The sequence below is a fragment of the Vipera berus genome (assembly GCF_964194415.1).
Source record: "Vipera berus genome assembly, chromosome: 3".
In the NCBI taxonomy this organism is placed as follows: Eukaryota; Metazoa; Chordata; class Lepidosauria; order Squamata; family Viperidae; genus Vipera; species Vipera berus.
In genome coordinates, this window is record NC_138204.1 from 174,472,403 (window position 1) to 174,492,861 (window position 20,459).

At 38.8% G+C, this 20,459-nt stretch overlaps 2 protein-coding genes across 2 annotated transcripts in view; one reads left to right on the plus strand and one right to left on the minus strand.

Moving 5' to 3' along the window:
* SPIDR (scaffold protein involved in DNA repair) overlaps positions 1-12,676 on the plus strand; it is a gene marked incomplete at its 5' end in the record, with an annotated part of 204,368 nt that extends 191,692 nt beyond the window's left edge. Inside the window, 4 exons of the mRNA XM_081325597.1 lie at positions 881-974; positions 10,726-10,840; positions 11,196-11,249; positions 11,717-12,676. Of these exons, the coding sequence (XP_081181723.1) occupies positions 881-974; positions 10,726-10,840; positions 11,196-11,249; positions 11,717-11,839 (386 nt within the window). The 3' untranslated portion in view covers positions 11,840-12,676. The remainder of the gene's footprint in view (positions 1-880; positions 975-10,725; positions 10,841-11,195; positions 11,250-11,716) is intronic.
* Positions 12,677-14,390: 1,714 nt separating this feature from the next.
* On the minus strand, positions 14,391-16,347 carry CEBPD (CCAAT enhancer binding protein delta). The gene has a single exon (XM_081326175.1). It carries the CDS (start codon positions 16,106-16,108, stop codon positions 15,158-15,160), a length of 951 nt encoding a protein of 316 aa, XP_081182301.1. The 5' UTR covers positions 16,109-16,347; the 3' UTR covers positions 14,391-15,157.
* Between the last annotated feature and the right edge of the window lie 4,112 nt (positions 16,348-20,459).

The window sequence follows — 20,459 nt, forward strand, 5'->3', positions numbered from 1 at the left end:
ATCAGCATATTGCCCCCAGTAATCTGGGTCCTCATTTTACTGATCTTGGGAGGATGGAAGGCTGAGTTATCCTTGAGCTGGTGAGAATTAGAATAGAATAATAGAATAGAATAATAACTTTATTTTCACTTTAAATATACACTAATCAACATACATTAAAATGAAGTTTCTTTGCATACAGCTCTCAAAGGGTCACCACATCCAATATACACTACATAAATATGACAAAAATAAATAAATATACAGAATTATGCATGTACCCACATATATTATATGACATTGAACTGCTGACAGCAGAATTAGCCTACAATACTGCATTCTAACTACTGCGTCACTACAGCTCATCAATTTATGGAATAAATTTAGGAAATCATCCATTAACTTTTGTTCACTTCTTCATCCATATCAAAAAAAATGTGTTTAATAGCTCTAGAAGAGCCTGGATATTTAATCATCATTTAAATTTGACTTCATGCCCTGATATTGTTAATTTTCTGGTTCAAAGGAGGTCTGGTTTATTGACTTTTACTGTGAAGACAGAAACTAAGGAAGGCAGGGTTTGCTGGCAAAAATCATTAATTTCTTAGCTTATTAAATGGTGTGTTATCACTCAAACTTTGTATTTGAAAACATTTCCTCTGATATGGAAAAAGAGAAATTATAAAAATAATAAAATCTGGGTTACAACTTTTATTTAAACTTAGGAGAGCAACTAGGATTAGGTTACAATTAATTCTGAAATCAATGCCAATCTAAATATTACACTTATAAAATAGTACACTTATTTAAAAGTACTTTTTTATATCAAACATACGTGATTATCAAAGGTGTTCAAAGTCAAAGTATATTAAATTTTGCAAATTATTCTACCTTTTTTCAGGTATTGTAGTTGGCATTAATGAGAGAACTGCTTTCTCTTGGCCTATATGTAACAGATGTGGCAATGAAAAAATAGATCAGCATCCACAAGACAAGTAAGAACATCTTGCATTAACTGGCATATTGATAATCCAGTAGGTATTCTTATGTAAACTCTCGCTTCAATTGTTGAGAATCATCACCAAAAGTATACAGAAATGGGAAGTTATGTAATAAGGAGTCTTCAATGATATCTTGGGCAATTTGTATCCTGTGCCTCTATCTATTTTTGGTCTAGGTTTTATAGCAATATTGCCTAATTTCATACAGAGGTGGAAATTTATTATAAAAAAAAATGAGATATTTCGTACATCAAACAATCTATGATTTCTTTCTTCTAGTTTCCTTTGCCTTTATAATAACAAACATACCAGTACAGGAAGGGGAGAACTTTGATTCTCCAAAAAAAAAAAACTTTGGAAGTCATGTAAATTGACAAAGATTCATCTTCAAGATTTATAGCCCTGGATAGACCTATCTCCCAGAAATTTGTCCAACTCCTTAAATCCCTGCAAGGTACAGTGAGGGAAAAAGTTATCTGATCCCTTGCTGATTTTGTACATTTGCCCACTGACAAAGAAATGGTCGGTCTATAATTTTAATGGTGGGTTTATTTTAACAATGAGAGACAGAATAACAACAAAAAACCAGAAAAAATGCATGTAAAAAAATGTAAATTGATTTGCATTTTAATGAGTGAAATAAATATTTAATCACCTATCAATCAGCAGGATTTCTGGCTCCCAGGTGTCTTTTATACAGGTAATGAGCTGAGATTAGGAGTATAAAAGATACTTGTCCACAAAAGCAATCAATGAATCAGATTCCAAACTCTCCACCATGGCCAAGACCAACGAGCTATCCAAGGATGTCACCAAGAAAACAATTGGTAACACTCAACGCTATGAAGGCCTGAAATCCTGAAGTTTGAAATCCATTGAAGTTTGCCAATGAACATCTGAATGATTCAGAGAACTGGGTGAAAGTGTTGTGGTCAGATGAGACCAAAATCGAGCTCTTTGGCATCATCTCAACTCTACCACGTTTGGAGGAGGAGAAATGCTGCCTATGACCCCAAGAACACCATCCCCACCATCAAACATGGAGGTGGAAACATTATGCTTTGGGAGTGTTTTTCTGCTAAGGGGACAGGACAACTTCACCGCATCAAAGGGACGATGGTCGGGGCCATGTACCCAAATCTTGGGTGAGAACCTCCTTCGCTCAGCCAGGGTTGTAGGTCATGGATGGGTATTCCAGTCAACAAAGGAGTGGCAACAAAGGAGTGGCTCAAGAAGAAGCACATTACGGTCCTGGAGTGGCCAAACCAGTCTCCAGACCTTAATCCCATAGAAAATTTGTGGAGGGAGCTGAAGATTCAAGCTGCCAAACATCAGCCTGGAAACCTTAATGACTTGGAAAGGATCTGCAGAGAGGAGTGGGACAAAATCCCTCCTGAGATGTGTGCAAACCTGGTGGCCAAGAAACGTCTGACCTCTGTGTTTGCCAACAAGGGTTTTGCCACCAAGTACTAAGTTATGTTTTGCGAAAGAATCAAATACTTATTTCACTCATTAAAATGCAAATCAATTTATGACTTTTTTGAAATGCATTTTTCTGGATTTTTTTGTGGTTATTCTGTCTCTCACTGTTAAAATAAGCCTACCATTAAAATTATAGACTGATCATTTCTTTTTCAGTGGGCAAACATACAAAATCAGCAGGGGATCAAATAATAATTTATATCACTGTAGTGGTCATCATCTTGTCTTATATTAGTGATTTGAGAAGAACTAATTTGTCTTCATACCATCCATACACAACCATGTCCCTTTCATTTGCCTTTTTTCTAAGCCAAAGAGTCCAATTTTTTCTAGTTTTTTTTCCTCATAAGAAAAGTGTTGGAACCTTCTGTTCATTTGGCTTGTCCTCTTCCAAATCTTTTCCACATTCTATCTTCTTTTCATATGAGGCAACCAGAACTGTATGCAGTATTTGAGATGCATTATAGATTTATATATGAATGTTATGTGGGCAGTTGTATTTGCAGTCTTTCTTAAAGAACCTAGCATGGAATTTGACTTTTTCCCAGCTGCCATACACTGAGCTGGTATCTTAATTAAAATACATATGACCCAATATCTTTTTCCTACGGTACTTGGTTACGCAGGTCAGATACCATTAATACTTATGTAAATGGAGAGGATGTATGTGTTTTAGTGTGTATCCATTTACACTCATTTAATTGAACTGCAGTTGCTCTTTGTTTAATCATTTTTCCAGTTTAAAGAAAATTAATTTTAAAAAAGCTAGTTTGGTGTTGTGATTAGGGTGCTGTCCTAAGAAACCAGGAGATGGTGAGTGCTAGTTTTGCCTCAGGCTTGAAAGTTTCCTGGGAGACTGTGAGCCAGTCAATCTCAACCCAACCTCCCTCATAGTACTATGTAGTACTATGCAGTACTATTATAAAATAGTAAAAGTGGCATAAAAATCTTAAAAATATAAAAAAATGAAGATCCTCCTTGAGCACTTCATAATCATTTTGAACAGTTTGGTATCATCCACAAACTTGATCAGATCACTGCTTGCTTGTCCCTAAGTCAACATCATTTATCAACATGCTGGGAAAAAACTTAATTATCAGTTCTTGAGGGATGCAATTTCTTATTTCTTCCATTGAGAAAATTGTGCCTTTATTTCAGCTCTTTGTTTTCTGTTTTGCTTAACCATTTAGAAATTCATAAAAATGGTCCTCTATCCCATTATATTTCCTCAAGATCCTTTGATGGGGACCCTTGTATTCTTTATATTTTCAAACAGACTAACAATGTCAGCAGGTCACCTCTCTCCTCATGCCTGTTGACACTCTGAAAAGCTTCTAGAAAATTGGTGAGAAAAGACATACTTTTGCAAAAAACATACTTATTTTCTTTCAGCAATCTTGTTCCTCAATGTTCTTAATGTGGGATTAGAGCAATTGCATTTAATCATTCACCAGTTTGATAAGAACTGATGTTAAGCTGACTAGCGTATAATATCCTCATCTTGTCAGCTCTCTTTTTAAAAAAGTAAAGTTCAATGCATTGTTGCTGATTCTTCTGGGGCCTAACCCAATTTGAAGGCAAATTACATATTTTTCTTTGCAAATGTGAAGAAATATCAAATTTGGATTATTTAATTATTCTTGGAGGTGCCATCAGGACCCAGGTGTCAAGATATCCTACAATGCTTTTTTTAATTAAATTTTACTTGTTCATTCTACAAATCAGCATTGCCACAAGAATATAAAATAACATCCAAGAATAATAAGAACTTCTTTATATTGCCATAACTACAGTTATTATTAAAATAACACATGCAACTGTAGATAAAAATGCAATTCATCTTTGAATTTAGTATTCATATTTTGTCAGTGACTTTCAAAAAGAGTAATTGACTATAGCATAGTGCATCAATTGTCCAATGATAAATTTATTTATGAATTTTTAAGTAATTTTGATTTAGCAGCTAAGGGTAAAAAGTACAGTAAGCACCCTTTTTAAATTTAGTTACTTCCCTCAAAAGTATTTAATATATGTAAATCTAATTCTGATATATAATCTATGTTTTGCTTAGTTATTATTCTGATTTCTTCAAATACTTTCTTCCTAGATATCTTCATCTGTTACCTTAATTTGTTATTCTGATTTCTCCCCAGAAAAGTAAAAAAACAACAACATAACTATTTGGTATCTGTTCTTCATCCAGATATTGACATCTGCACTATTCTGAATTTGATGCTAGACTTTTCCTCTGAGATAAATTTAAAAGCTGCTGTCCCATCTTTTTGGTGTAATGTAACAACTCCTCTCTCATACAGATTTAGCTTGTTTCAAAAAGTTGACTGATGACCAGTATATCTAAATCTCTTGCTTGATCACTTTTGATGACATGTAGAGACCACTGTGCTTTGTCTTTTCTGTGTGGAAGAAATAGTATTTCTCACAATACTATCTTGGCAGCCTGGACCTTAGTCATTTACCTAGCAACCTAAATTAATTCCAGGGCAGTTTACTTAGTTTTTTTTTAATGTTGTTAATGCTAGTGTAGACTGTGGCTACTATTTTTACCCCAGTGTTATCCACATGTTCATGACAAACCCAAATCATCTCTCCTACAATCAAAAGTCCTCTTCTTATTATTGTCATAGATAATAATTTGGCTCATTGCCTACAGAAAACATATTATGCCGTCCTTAACTCTTGTTCTCTCTGACCATAAGGGAGCTGTCATCCTGGGAGTAAGACAAAGCTGTCATATCCCAGGAAGTTTCATCTACATACTTTTATGGTTGTCTAATATCTGCAGTGGTTTCAAGAAAACAGATTAGCTTCCTGAGAGCCAGGAATGCAAGAATGAATCATGACTTGTGCTTAGCTGGCTGGTACTTATACATTTAACTCTCTGTGGAGTAAACTGGAAAAATACCTTCTCCCTTGGCTTTCTATCTTTATCCTACATCCTGTTAATAACTTGGATTCTTTTTCCTTTAACTGTTTTATCCCATGTTACATTTTTGTAGAGTTTGTACCCCTATTTTCCTGATGTTATATCTAAACACATCATGATAGTTAGCCTTTGGAGATGGGAGATCAGTATGTGCTTCATCCTCCTTTTAATTTTTTCACAAAATTCTCCCATTCCTATTAAATTGTTCTGCTTCCGAGCTCCAAGTATCTCTCCTCTTTGGAAAGACTACTGGCTGGGACTTCCTATTGGCTAAGGAATGCTATAAAGCCTAAGTAACTAATCTCTTGATCAGTGACTTAGCTGTAATCCCCTCCCCTCAGTCCATGTGCTCAGAGTGCAAGTAAACACATACCCAGTCAGCAGGGGGAAAAAATCAATCTCACTCAATTAACAAAGACCCTTCCTTACAAATAGTTGATCAGCTCCCCAGATTCACTAGCTCCCTTACAAACTGTTTTCATTTGTTGTCCTGGTGATGAGTTCCCAACTGGAAGGGTTATAAAGTCATAAAGAGTGCAAAGAAAATAAATATAAAGTATATTGTCTCCCCTCCAGGATTTATTTTTCTTAGTCATCTAGCAAAATTGATTAAGATTATAGTAATAGTAGTTACAATAGCAGCAACATTCTTATTTCCTGTGCACTTATATAGAACATAGCACGTCCGTATTTGTGCCAATATCATGTGCCACAATTGATAAGAATAATTTTAACTTCATTAAGTCTTGCAAAAAGAAGTGCTTTAAGGGAAAACAAAAAATGACCACTTCATGAAACTATAATTTGTCATCCCAGAATGTCTTTTTAAAAACTAAAGTGACTTAGAGCAGGGCTTTTCAACCAGTGGTATGGGTACCACCTGTGGTACATGGGCACCTGGTAGGTGGTACGTGACCATCCTAGAAAAGTGGTAGCGGGGGAGGGGAATGAGCTGGAACTGGTCGCAGCACCACACAAGCCTGAGCGAGAGACGGCTGGAGCTGCAGGGCTGTCGGGGCTCAGCGGAAGTGCCAGGATCAGTGCCAGGATCCAGCTGGAGCTCGGCACTGATCCTGACGCTTCTGAGCCCAGAAGAAGTGCCAATCAGTTGGAATGTTGCAGCATCTCCAGGGTCTTGTGATTTACATTCAGATGCTTGGCAACTGATTCATATTTATGACGGTCACAGTGTCCCAGGGTCATGTCAAGTGACCCAAACCTGCTGCAACCACACAGCAGATGCAGGGGGGGGGATAAAAACCAAACACCCCCCACCCCCGCTGCCAATCCTCAACAGAAATGCTCACAACAATGAAAACCTCGGACAGGAGGAAGAGCGCCGCCGGGCAGGCAGGCAGGGGTCTTGCTCGGCTGTGGCTCAGGGGGCACTTTTTTCAGTGCCATTGTAACTTCGAACAGTCAGTAAGCGAACTGTTGTAAGTCGAGGAGTACGTGTACTTCATCACTTTTTTCCTGTTTTTTTTCTTTTGTTTTGTTTTTTTGGTCATCAAGTTTTTGACCCCTTGCTAGGCGACTGGTGGTACTCGGATGTTGCCATATCCTAAAAGTGGTACAATGGGTGAAAAGGTTGAAAAGCCCTGACTTAGAGAATGGGTTTGTGTGAATGGTTCTTGACAATCACAGAACAGAGATTCAGACTTGAATCTTACTGGGAACAAGATGTCTAATTGTAAATTTTTGATTGCACTCTATTCTTGACACCACAGTGAAAGAGATAGAAGTAGATAATAAGAGACTAGAGTCCTTTTGCCTTTCAACTGTTCCATTTCAATTGGTCAATACTAGAATTACTATGTAATTATGATTATGTACTATTAAGTCAGGGTTGACTCTTAGTAACCTCATAGGTTTTTTTCCAAGACGGCTTGCCCTCAACCTTGTCCTTCTGATTTTACAGCATAGCACCCACTACTGCTGTAAATAAGTTCATCCACCTTGTTGCTGGTCATCCATTTTTCTCTTCTACCTTCACAGCATTATGGACTTCTTTATAGATTTTTTTCATAATGTGCCCAAATATAATATTTTGAGCTGGATCACTTGTGCCATGATGAAAAGCCTGGCTTGATTTGTTTTATGATCCGTTTGCATGTTTTCTTGGCTATCTGTGATATTGCCAACACTCGTCTCCAACACTGGCATCCAAATTATCAATACTTTTTTATCTTACTTCTTGACAGTATAACTTTTCATTTACATAAGAATATCACCAGAAAAACTAGATACAGCTATATCATGGCATCAAAGTGTTTTAATTCTAAGACTGGTTGATGTATTAATTGTCAATAGTTTGGTCTAATCTTAGTCCTATTTTTTCATATGGTCTTTGGTTTTCACCTAAATTTTAAATTATCAGCATAGTGTCATAAGAACAGTACAGAATATTCCTACTGCTCATCTTCTTCAAATCCAGCTTACCTCAATATATATTTAGCATAAAGTTTGAATAAATAAGGGAAGAGTATATAACATTATGTCATTCCTTTCTAGAACAGGAATCAGTCTGTTTCACCATGTTTCATCCAGACTCTGGCTTTGTGATCTTGTAAAGGTTTCTCTTGAGGATAATAAGATATTCTGGGGTTCCCATTTTCCTAAGCACACCAACAGTTTGACATAACTGAAATATTTCTATAATACATAAAGTGTGTATTAACTTCTTTTTGGTATTGTTTGGCTTTTTCAATTATCCAGCACGAATCAGCACTAATGTCTCTTCTTTCTCAGCCTTTCCATGTAAAGTTCTAATCAATACTAAATACCTCTTAAATGTTTACAGATTTTTTTTGATTGCTTGCCAATTGTATGTAGATAATTTATCAATTCCTGTAGTCCTCCAATTTGATACTGCTTATATAACTTTATCTTCTAGTACTAGAGCTTGTAAGTAAGAAATATATCCTACTTGAATATAGTGACATCTCTAGTAAGCATCTTGAATGTTGACATCTCTACTAAATTATAGTCTACTACTTCCATCTTTGCTCAGTGTTCTTGGAATCAGCTACTACTGTCCTTTTGGGTTTTTTTTTTTGCAAGTTTGGAACTTCCATCTGAATTTGGAGATTTTTTTTAGAAGATTTCCCTTGTTTTCTATGTTTCTTTCCATCTTCAGTATCTTTACAAGAATGTAATACTACTTCTTGTCTCTTTTGACAGGTCTCAGAAATTCATTTTAAGTTCCTTCCTATTTGGCCTTCTTGGCTTTAACATCTCTTCTTATTGGCCAATTCAACCGTTTGTTATGACATCGTTTATTTTTTTCTGTTTACTAGTCTTTTCCATCTCTTTTCACATTCATCCTTAACTACTTTTATTTCATTCCACATTTCTTTACTTCCCTATCAATGAGATTCAGGATTTAAAAATGATTCCTGTGTTCTCCTTGAAAATCCTGGATATATGTTCAAGATCACACCATGGAAACTTTCTTCTTCTGCAATTAGTTTGATTTGGATCTTGCATATAGTTATGAGCATATTATGTTTGGTTTCACAGTTAGCTCCTGGCCATCTCTTTATTTTTTTAAAAAAATATTTAGAAAATAAAACTCCTAAATTTTATTTAGAAAATTTATATTGCCACTTATTCACACATTACTGTAAATAACTATAACTATTATAACTGTTGTTATAACTAAGCAATTCCATCACCTTGTACCAATAATTTAGTCAATTTGATTTCTCTGTATTTCATCTAAGTTATTATACATAGATAAATATCTTTTTTATTTCTTAATCCATAAAATTCAGTGATGTTTTCCTCCTTAATATTTCCAACATTGGCATGCCAATCTCCAACCACAAGCAGCTTGTAAGCCGCCCTGAGTCTTCGGAGAAGGGCGGGATATAAATGGAATTAAAATAAAATAATAAAATAAATAAACTTGGAGAGCCTTGGTGGAGCAGTGGGCTAATGCCTCCTTAAGTAACACCAGCTGCCTGCAATTAGTGCAGGTTCGCATCCCACCAGGCTCAAGGTTGACTCAGCCTTCCATCCTTCCGAGGTAGGTAAAATGAGGACCCAGATTGTTGGGGGCAATAAGCTGACTTTGTAATAATGCCGCTTGGGTGTGTGTGTGAAAGCCCTAATAAGCAGGCATATACATAGAATGAAGGCTACTGCTAAGTTTGTAAGCCGCCCTGAGTCTTCGGAGAAGGGCGGGATATAAATGGAATTAAAATAAAAATAAATAAATAAATAAACTTGCTTAAATGTTCTGTTAATTTCAAATTGAACTTGACCATAAACCTTACCAACCTCCTCTTCTTCTGCATTAGTGCTTAGAACATATCGTGGATAACTATCATATTTTTTTAAAAAAACCTCTTTACAAAGTCTAATAGGTATTTTTGCAAAAGTGATTGCATTATATCCAAGTAGTATCTTTCCTGTAGCCTTCATGACAATAAAAACAATGATGTTCCTTCCTTGGTTTTGAGTTACAGTAAAAAAGATTACTGTATATCTTGTAAGAATATAGTGTCTCAGTTTGGTTTGTTTCTCCTAATCTCTTTTCCCTTTTTCTTTTTGACTCTTAATTCAAAAGCCAGCAGTTGTTTTTTTTCCAATGAAAGGCACATTAGCTCCTAAAGAAAGAAGAGCCTTGCAAGATTTTGGCACTTTCATTGAGGTGTTGTGGAAGTAACAATTATGAGATTCTCATTTTCACTTTTAAAATTGCATTTAAAATTGAATGCCAGGATACTATGGACCCTGTTCATACTGTAGGCATGTGCATAGGGATGCTTTATTGTATAGATCATACAGAAACTGGATTGGGAATTTTTTTTGGCTAAAGATTAGGATAATCTTTTAAAAAATAAGCTAGCAGAAACTTGCTAAATGTATGGTTGACTGTTCAGGGGATTAGCAGAGCAGGATCAGTGGTATTGTAGCATTTTACTGTTTTCACATCTTTTCATTCTGCCAGATGTACATTATATGCTCTTTTCCCTGCCAGGTTTTTTTTTAATCTCCTTGCAATCTTTTGAACAGTTTTCAGAAATGGTTAAAATGATTGTCATTTTATTAAAACAACTGATAAGTTGTAAAGAGTTGAAATCCTTCACTTACATGTTTTTCCTAGTATTGGCACTGGAACATAAAGTTGAGAATCTCATGTTCTCTTCGTTATCTTTTATCTCGTCTCTTACAAGATTGTTGCACATTAAATCAATGAATCTGGGAATATTTGAACAATATGTATTCTAGCTTACAGTGCAAAGCGAAGTCTATGAGCACACTTTCACATGGAAATTTGGGGATAGATAAAAGTCTTTTTCTCATGTATTTCAGAGGCTTACCCTACTGCAGCCATTGCTGCGAAGTTGTAACTTCACCAGTTTTCAAGATGCATCTGGAAGTGTTTTTGAATTGCCATTCCCAACCAAAATCCACAGTAAAAATCAAGGTATTACAAGAACAATATTGTTCTAATTCAGTATTTTATGATCAGCTCCAGGTGAAGAAAGATATCTACTTTTATACCTCCACCTACCTGTGTTTGATACCAGTTATGTTTTCCAGAGCATAGAGACAAGGTGTATAAACAAGCAAGCAAACAGGCAAGCAAACAAATATTCTAGATAATCTACGTAGAATTAAATACAGATTACTTATGTGTAATGTCCTGACCAAGAAAAATTTTACTGTGAAATTACAGATAAGAGTTAGCAGGTAATAAAATACTTAGATATTAGGGATACAAACTGACTACATTATTGTTTTCGTAATTATAATACTTCCTTCTTTCCCTGTCACAACAGCTATTACAGAAGTCTATTTCTTCACTTCTAGAATCAGCAACCATGGACGATGGGGTATGTATATTTAAAATAGCAGCTTCATAATTCTAGTTCTTATGACACATCCCCCAACTTAGTGCCTTCTAGATGTATTAGTACTCAGCCTCTACCATTTTCATCTACCATTCATAAAGATGCAGATTCTGGATTAACCTGTTCCATTTGCAATACTGTAACTATATTGGCATATGAATAAAAATATAATTAAGTGGGTAATCTCTTGGTCTAATGCTCCATTGAAATTCCTGGAATACCTTTTGTAAAAAATTTGGCTTTCAGTTCAGAGAGATATTTTTATTTGAATTTTCTAATAAAATTATTTCTCAAAGTTGTTAGTATTACATGTTTGGAGAAGTAAAAAAGCAAATAAGGGGAAAAAAGGTCCTTAAGAACTTCCTTTACTGAACAGCGTTCAGTGGTATGCTGGCTAGGACAAAATGTACAAGATTATTTGTTTCAATGACTGTGCTTTATCATTGCAGAGTTATGAAGTAACGAGTGTGCTGAGGAAAGAGGTGGGGGTTTTGAACTGTTATGTCCAATCTATAACCAGCCACCCATCTAGTTGTATCGGATTGGAAGAAATTGTTCTCTGGGATGCCTGAAAGAATTGAAGGGAATATTGTCTGCTTCTGTCTATGATCTTTGTAACATATTTGTAACTGTACTCAGTTCTTCTATGCTGCTTTTGAAACAAAACTGTTGTGCCTTTTAAAAAAAATATCCACATTAGGCATCTGTCAGGCAACATGAACAAATTTCAATTCAAACACAATTGTCATTTCAATGCAAGGAGTTAAATGCACATTCTTAATTTTTTTCTCATGAAATTAGTGGAATTCACATACACAAATGTCTGGTCCTCAAAATTAATGTCATAGCACTCAAAGGAAACGTGTTTTTTTCCAGCATTCCATTTTTGTTTTCAAATTGTGCTATATTTTGTAATGAGTTCAGGGATTGAAATATTTTTCTACTAAATGTTAAATGTGTTTTTGAAATAGTTTTTGAAATTAACTTCCAAGTTATTAATTTAGAGGTACATTTTCTTAATTACTCGCATATAAATTCTATTCAGGATTTCATGTAGGGCAGGGGTCTTCAAACTTGGTCCTTTTATGACTTGTGGACTTCAACTCCCAGAATTCCTCAGCCAGCATGCCTGGCTGAGGAATTCTGGGAGTTGAAGTCCACGAGTCATAAAAGGACCAAGTTTGAACACCCCTGATGTAGGGTGTGTTCAGATACAGTGTCTGTATCTGATACAAGGCATATGATCAGATACAGGGTATATGATTCAATATTATGAAACAAGAGTATATGTGAACACAGGCATATGTACAGAAATAATCATTACTTAAATAAGGAATTATTTAGATCTTGTATTTTTAAAAAACCTTTCAATAAAGTAGATTAACATATTGTAATTAAAATTGTTATACCTTTTACTTGTGCATTTCTATTTGTGGATGAAATTATTTGATGCTGAAACACTGGAATCATTTAGTATCTGATTCAAATTCCTGTAATTTCTTTTAGAGAGAACTTGGCATGCATGGGATTTCCTGTTATTTGCATATAATATTGCCATACTCAGCTGGATTTTTGTGTTTAGAAGATGTAGTTGTGGAGGACAGATGTGGGGGACAGGGACATGTAGACAGTTCTGGGATCCTACAGTATATTGTATAGACTTACACACACGCACGCACACACAGACACATATATAATAATTAGTCCAACCCCCTGCTCAGGCAGGAAACCCTATACCATTTCAGGCAAATGGCTGTCCAGTCTCCTCTTAAAAACTTCCAGTGTTGGAGCATTCACCACTTCTGGAGGCAGGTTGTTCCACTGGTTAATTGTTAATTGTACACACACACACACGTGTGTGTGTGTCTATATACACACACTCACACACACACACACATATACACACACACAAACATACATTGATGGACAGAAGGGCAGAGGATGAAGTTTAAATCAGTCATGGTACAGGTAGTCCTTAAAACTTCTGTTGCTAAGTGAGGCAGTTAAGTGAATTTTGGCCTGTTTAATTACCTTTCTTGCCATAGTTGTTAAGTGAATCACTGCACTTGTTAACAATATGGTTGTTAAGTGAATCTGGCTTCCTCACTGACTTTGCTTGCCAGGTCGCAAAAGTGATTGCATGGTTCTGGGACACTGCAACTGTCACAAATACCAGCCAGTTGCCAAGTGCCTGAATTTTGTTCACATGACAAATGGGGATGCTGCAATGGTGTGAAAGCCGTAAGTCACTTTTCAGTGCTTTTGTAACTTAAATGGTCACTAAACAAATGGTTTAGCTACCTTGCTTAGCAATGGAAATTTTGGTTTCGGTTGTGATAAATCAAGGACTACCTTTATTTTGAACTTTATAGATAGCTTTGGAAGTCATGGCTGTCATATCTTCTCTTTGTATCATGCTGCAGAAGAAAATACATGTGATACATACATACATACATACATACATACACACACACACACACATATTCATGTAATCTTAAAAAGGGTTTCTAAAACTTTTTCTTAAGGATGTAAATCAGAGCAGTGGAATTATCTTCTAACATCACCATTCCAAATCCCACCCTTCTCTCATGTACTTTTTTTTAAGAAATAGGCCAATGTGTTTTGCAAATAAGGCAAAATAACCTTTTATTTTTTCCTATGGAAGAAATCCTTAAATTAGACTAATTTTTGAAGCTTTGTTCACACAGTTGATCTTTTTCTACCAGCCGAAATGCTTTTCCAGTGCTAATTACTGTATTTAGAATTTTTCTCAGCCTGTTAATCTCATACCTAAACCCAATTTGCTATTGCATTGCTATTTCACAATACTATACATTAATCTAACTATGGCATTTGGCTCATATTTTGTGCAAATACTATGTCCTTTTTGGACATATAGGTAAATTTCCATTACCTGATGATTTTTATGCATCTTCATATGAATGGAATTTTTACCTATGGAAATAAAGGTCCTCTTTAAAGTCTGAAGTTGCAACAAATTCAGTGAGGCAATTTTCCTGGTAGTGTGGCACCCTCCTTTTAGTGGTTGGATCATATATGAAGCTAACTATGTCCAAGAGTGAATCATATATTTTCCATTAACTATTCAATCACAGCACCTGTGTATCTTCTGCTTGTATTTGCAGTTTTAAAAGTATTTGATAAGCTACATAATTGACATATAAATGTCCTGGAGGAAATACTAACCATTCATCTGGACGGCACACTTACATTTCGCTACATTCCCTCAGTACACGTTCATATCACAACAAATACGAAGTCAAATACATTTCAAGGGGTTTTTATTTTTAGAAATGCTGTAAAAATTTTATATAAAAGTTTGAGCATGCTCAGTCTACTTTTTCCTCATACTATGTATAACAAAGTATTTGAAAAGTCTGAAAAAAATCATTATTTGTTTCTTACAAAGTACCATAGCTGCATCAACGAAGGGGGGAGGGGAAAGGGAGGGTGATCATTATAAAAATAATTTAGGAAGAAAGACGTTTAGCTTCTCTTTTCGCTTTTTTAAAAAAAACTTTTGGCAAGTTTTGTGGTTAAAAGACCCAAGCTTAACCCATTCCAAAAAAAAAAGCCAAAACACACACGCACGCACACAGGTTGTTCCCCCCCACCCCGCCGTATTTCAGTCCGGCCTCCCAGGCTAGGTTTCTTGCTTGAGGGAAGAGGCGAGGCAAGGAGCGCCCCTCCCCCTCTCTCCGCGTACCTTTGGCACAGTCCGCGGGGCAGCCCGAGTCTTCTAGCCTGGCCCTCCTCCCCTCCCCCTCCCCCCGCAGCCCCCGCTGCAGTTTGTGCGACTCGCGCTGAGGTATTCACGAAGAAGTTCAAAGTCTCTCACGGGCGGCCGTGGCGGCGCTGCCTGCAACCGGTTACCGGCAGTCCGTGACCGAGGAAGGCTGCAGGAAAGAGGCGTTGGGCAACTGCTTGAAGAAGTGTCGGAGGCTAGTTAAGTCCCGGGTGAGCTGCTCAATCTTCTTATGCAGCCGCTCGTTCTCGGCGGAGAGCTCGACCAGTTTCTGCTGCATCTCTTGGTTGCGGCGCTTCGCTTTGTCGCGGCTCTTGCGCACCGCGATGTTGTTGCGCTCCCGCCGCTGCCGGTACTCCGGACTGAACCTGTCCACGCCCTTTTTGCCCGCCCGCTCTTTGGACCCCGACGACGACGAAGCGGAAGAGCGGCTGCTGTAGCTGGACGGCGAGGCGCTGCCCGGAGGCTCGGGGGAGGTGGGCGGCGTGGGCTGCCCGCTCAAGTTGACAACGGTTTGGGCGCAAGTAGCGATCTGGGACGGCAGCAGCGAGCCCGACGCCTCCTCGCCCCAGTCCGGCTCTTGCTTGACGGCGACCCGGAGCGGGCCGGGGAGGACGCTGGCGTGCAGCAGGCTGGCCAAGGCGTTCCCTCCGGACGCCGGCGGAGGCGCCTGCGGCGGCGGCGGCAGGTAATCCCCGTAGCCCCCGCTGCGCTCGCCGCCCTTGTGGTTGCTGTTGAAGAGGTCGGCGAAGAGCTCGTCGTTGCACAGCTCCAAGTTCGGCACGGCCGCCATGGAGTCGATGTAGGAGCTGAAGTCGATGGCGCTCTCGTCCTCGTACATGGCCGGCGCGGCGGCACTCAGCTCCGCCAGGTCGCGGCTGCCGCCGCTCGGAGCGGAGCACATCCCCCCGGCCTCCTCGCTCGCCTGGGCGACGCTCACGCTGCCCGCCTTGCAGGAAGGACTCAGACCGCCGCTGCCTTCGCCCGCCTTGGCGTCGTAGAAATTGGCGGGCTCCAGGGACCAGGTTCGGTAGCAGGAAAGCGAGTCCAAGGGGTCCAGGGTGGCTGCGCTCATGGCAAACGCTCGGCTCGGTGAGGTAAGCGAGAATTCAGGGGGAAGGTGAAAAGCTTAGGCGGCCGTCGCCGCGGCTCGTTCCTTGACCTGTGGGGGCCCCCGCCCAGACGTGTCTCGCCCCCGACGTCTCTCAGGCTTTCGCGCCTTCGGACTGGCCCGCTGTGCTCGCGGCGCTGGAGAGGCCGAGGTGGTACACGTGCGTTTGAAAAGGAAGACCTGGCGGCGAGGTGCCGCCGCCGCCCTTTATATAGACGTCGCTTCTCGGACCCCACCTCCTTTCTGACGGCGGAGGGTGTGGCTGGAGAAGTCCCGGGAGGTGGAGGCGGCGGGTCTGGCTCTCTGCGCCTCTCGGCCTCGCTGCCAACGGGGCGGTTGGAGGAGAGGCAGCTGCTGGGATTGGTCTGCAAAACCCGGGCCTCCCCCCCCCCCCCGCTGCTTTGCCGTCTCTGATCGGGACCGGGAAGCCAACTTAAGAGCGGCCTTTACCCCCCCCCCTCCTCTTTCGGGAGATAAAGACCAACGTCCTTCAGTGGCCAGGACGGCGGCTCTGCTCAGATGGCAGCCGCCTGCCTTGGCTCCTGCCGTGGGAGCGAAAGGGCAGCTTGGCTGGTCCGTCGCTCTTCGGCTGGTTCCGGACCTGAAGGGGTTTCTGGGCTGAGACAGCCAAGCGACCGGGGAAAAAAAGCCCACCCAACCCGATCCCAAAGCAATGAGCCTTTTGTCCACCTAAAAAATCCGTGTGTCTGTATGGAGGTTGGGGGGTGTTAGAAATGGAGCGAAAGCCGTGAAAAGCCCGATCCTTACTGTGGCCGCGCTGGGGGGGGGGAGGGAGGGGGGTCGGCGGCAGAGAATGGGTCGCTTTCTGATAGCCATCCTGCCCTTTTACATCTGCCTTATAGACGGCTCAGCTCTTGATCTCATGGGGAGGAGCCGACAACCTTTATGAGAAGGTGGGGAAAGAGGTTGAATGCTAGTTTTGCCTGCTAGTTATGGTCCTGCTAACGCCTTGTATGTATGGTTTTGTAAGCCCTCTGAAACGACCAAGTTGTTAGTCTCCGCTCAGAAGGGCTGCTATCTGAATCTACAAGCTCTATACTTAAACTCCCAGAACTCCCAGTCAGCCTGGAGACCGACGTACAGTAATCAGGACTACACGTTTGATTGCTTTGGTGGAATCGATAAACCTGCTGATGCATGTGGACGTTCTCAAACACATCAAGCATAGATCAAGGCATGCATCTTGATGTTTAATTCAAGCTCACTTTAAAAAAGAAACACTTGCCAAATCTTTACTAAACTAGTTATTTGCACCATTTTATCAGATATTGCTACCAAAATATGCAAGGACTGGTTTGACATGGGATTTTGGTTTGACATTCCAGTATTTCCACTGCTACTGCTTTTATGTATACTTATATTTGTCATAGAAAATATCAGTTGGTATATCTCCATTGCATACTTACTTAAATATTGCCCTCTAGTGGCTAAATATTGCCCATATTATCGTGATCCAGAATAATATCTCCTGCTGCTTCGATGAGGTTTGCAGACTATAGGAAAATCTGTTGCTATCTTGACGCTATTTAAAAAATACAAAAAGGGTCTTCCTGTTTTCTCAGTTCTAATAATCAGTTTCATTCTATTTTTTTGTTGTATTAACATTGCCTTTTTGCCTATGAATCAATATTGACTCTTGGCAACTCTCTAGACAACTATCATGCACAGTAATTAAAATATGAATATTTTTCAGTTATTTCTTTAAAAAGATTGTTGATTCAATATGATTTAAATGCCATTAATTTAAAAAACAAATCCTAATTCTATTGATCCATTAGAAAAAGAATTGAAACTCTGTAAGGGTGTGATAAAGTGTGTGTAAAAACTCTGAAGAAATCGGAGAAGAGGGTTATCAATATTACATTAGTTAAAGGAGCTTTTTAAACAAAACAATAAAAGCACTATGTACCAAACTTCACAACAGTTTTGTTCAAGAAAATATTAAAAAGTAGCTTTCTTTGTAGAAGAGGGATATGTACTTTATATACATAACTACACGCTTTTGTATTACGTGTCAACAAAAAGTATTAATGCAATTACTGTAATGTCAAGACATTCAGGACAGTGGTGATTGTATAGCTAAGGAAGAGGCTGGCTAATGGTGAGTGGAACAGATAAGCCTCAATTGAGAGCAGAAAAAAAATACACTATTTACTGCTTAAAAACATTGATTTGACAATTAGTACCTGTCTGTCTAGGTAACCTCTCTGGTTGTTTCTGGACCACCTTAGTGGTTCCTTAACTGTAAGTAAAACCAACTTACAGCCCTAGTTAAGGATAAGCATGATCTGTATGGGAAAAACTAATGATGCTGAAGGGAGGATTTTGTGTAGCAGCTAATTCTCAGCACTGTCATCAGCATTATAATTCATATTCCCAGTTTTCCTTAGTAAAAAAAATGACCATATGCACCGATTTACAAAGAAGCCTTTTAATCCTTACATTCCTACCTCTTAAGAAAAGTAATTTAAATTAAAAGAAGAACTGCAGTCTACTAGTTTCATAAAGTTAAAATATATAAAAACAATTATGCAGTTGTAGTGGTATGTGCAAGGCTGGAAAGTGAATCAATAAAGATATAAACAGAATTCACTGGTCCCTTTCCCACAGGGGCTGATTTGTATTAGAAATTGGTTTTTAAATCCTCTCCACTGTTATGTCCAAGGAGGAGTATCTTCTGTGCGCAGCAGCTGTATTTATGTTCTTCAGAATACTCTTTGCAGCTGCAGGAATTCTCTCAGGATGGGAATTTAAAATTCTCAAATCAGGAACTATTTAGCATTCTCTTGCTATCATTTACTTGGTATATCCTGATAAGTAATACGATCAGAATTTTTGAGAGCTATTGCTGTCACTCTTTTATACTTCTGCTCATTATTCTCTGGTTACCCAGTGCTGATTAACTCATTTTTTCCTGAATACCCTGAAACCTTTGCTCTGTCTTTATAAAGATTTGAAAGCCACTTGATTTTAATGACTGGATATCCCAGAGTAAAAGCAATAAATGCTTGTCATAGTGCATAGTGATTAGATTGATGATTAATCATTCTCTCGGAGTAGAAAATGTACTGTACTGTCAGATGTTGGCTTGATATATACTGTAGATAGGTTTCCCTTCATGCTAATCATTAGCTTTTCTTTGGCTTTTTATTCCATTTGATTGCCCAGAGAATCTGATACCGACAGACTAAAAGCGTACAAATTTTTTAAAATCATTTAGGTAAACTAACCGTGTTTTAAAAATAATCAAGGACCAACTGTATATATGTATTACAATCTAGTAAAAATTGTAAAGTGTCAGTTTTTACCAGACTAAATCGATCCTTTATCTATTATATGTTGGAAACAGGCAATGCCAGTATATTTTAATCATTTGCTAGTTTTCTGAAGAACCATCAGCATCCTGAGCATTTCTTCTTACAGTTCAAGCTTGAACTAGATGTTTCTTTGTGTGATCATAATTCATCAGTCTGCCACAGCAAACACATTTATGATTAACTCTAATAAATTATTAGCAAATTTTGTAGAGAGTTGGGGGTGGGGGGGAAAGGTCAATCCTAGAAAGCTCTTAAACCAATCAACCAGAAATCACTTCCACACCCAATCTGGTCATCAGATCACTATTATAAAGGGTGGGGATTACTGTTCATGTAGACCGAGGGTAGAAGCCTATGGAGCCCAGATGCCCCAGTCAACATGGCCAGCATGACGAGTTGTCCATCATCAACTTTGGATAACTACAAGTTTTCCACTTTAAAGCAATAATATTTCACTTTATGGCCTGAATGTTTATTCCTTTATGTTTGGAAGTGTTAATGGTAAATGGAAACCAGGACATCAAAGAACATGGGTGGCTGTACACCATCAAAATTGACACTAGCCAGAGCACAGAAAAACTCGAAGGAGTAGTGCAAGATTGGAAGATGTGGAAGGACCTGGCCCATAGAATCGCCAAGAGTTGGATATGACTGAATGGTTATCATCATCATCATCATTATGGCCTCAAAGACTTTAATAGCAACTGATAGATTAGAACAGGGGTCACCAACACCCAGTCCGTGGACCGGTACTGGGCCATAGCATGCCAGCAACCGATCCGCACAAACAAGCAAAGCCCCATCCGTGGGATGCAGGTAGCACACAAAACCACACACTCTGCAGTCCATGGAAAACCCTTTCTCCACGGAACCGGTCCCTGGTAGCCAAAGGGTTGGCAACCTGTGGACTAGAAGATAACAAAAAAAAATGGGGGGGGGGATTATCAAAATTGATTAAAGCAATCAAAATAATTCCA

Excerpts from the sequence above, each read along its gene's own strand:
- CEBPD (XM_081326175.1), bottom strand. The coding sequence starts at position 16,108 with ATGAGCGCAGCCACCCTGGACCCCTTGGACTCGCTTTCCTGCTACCGA.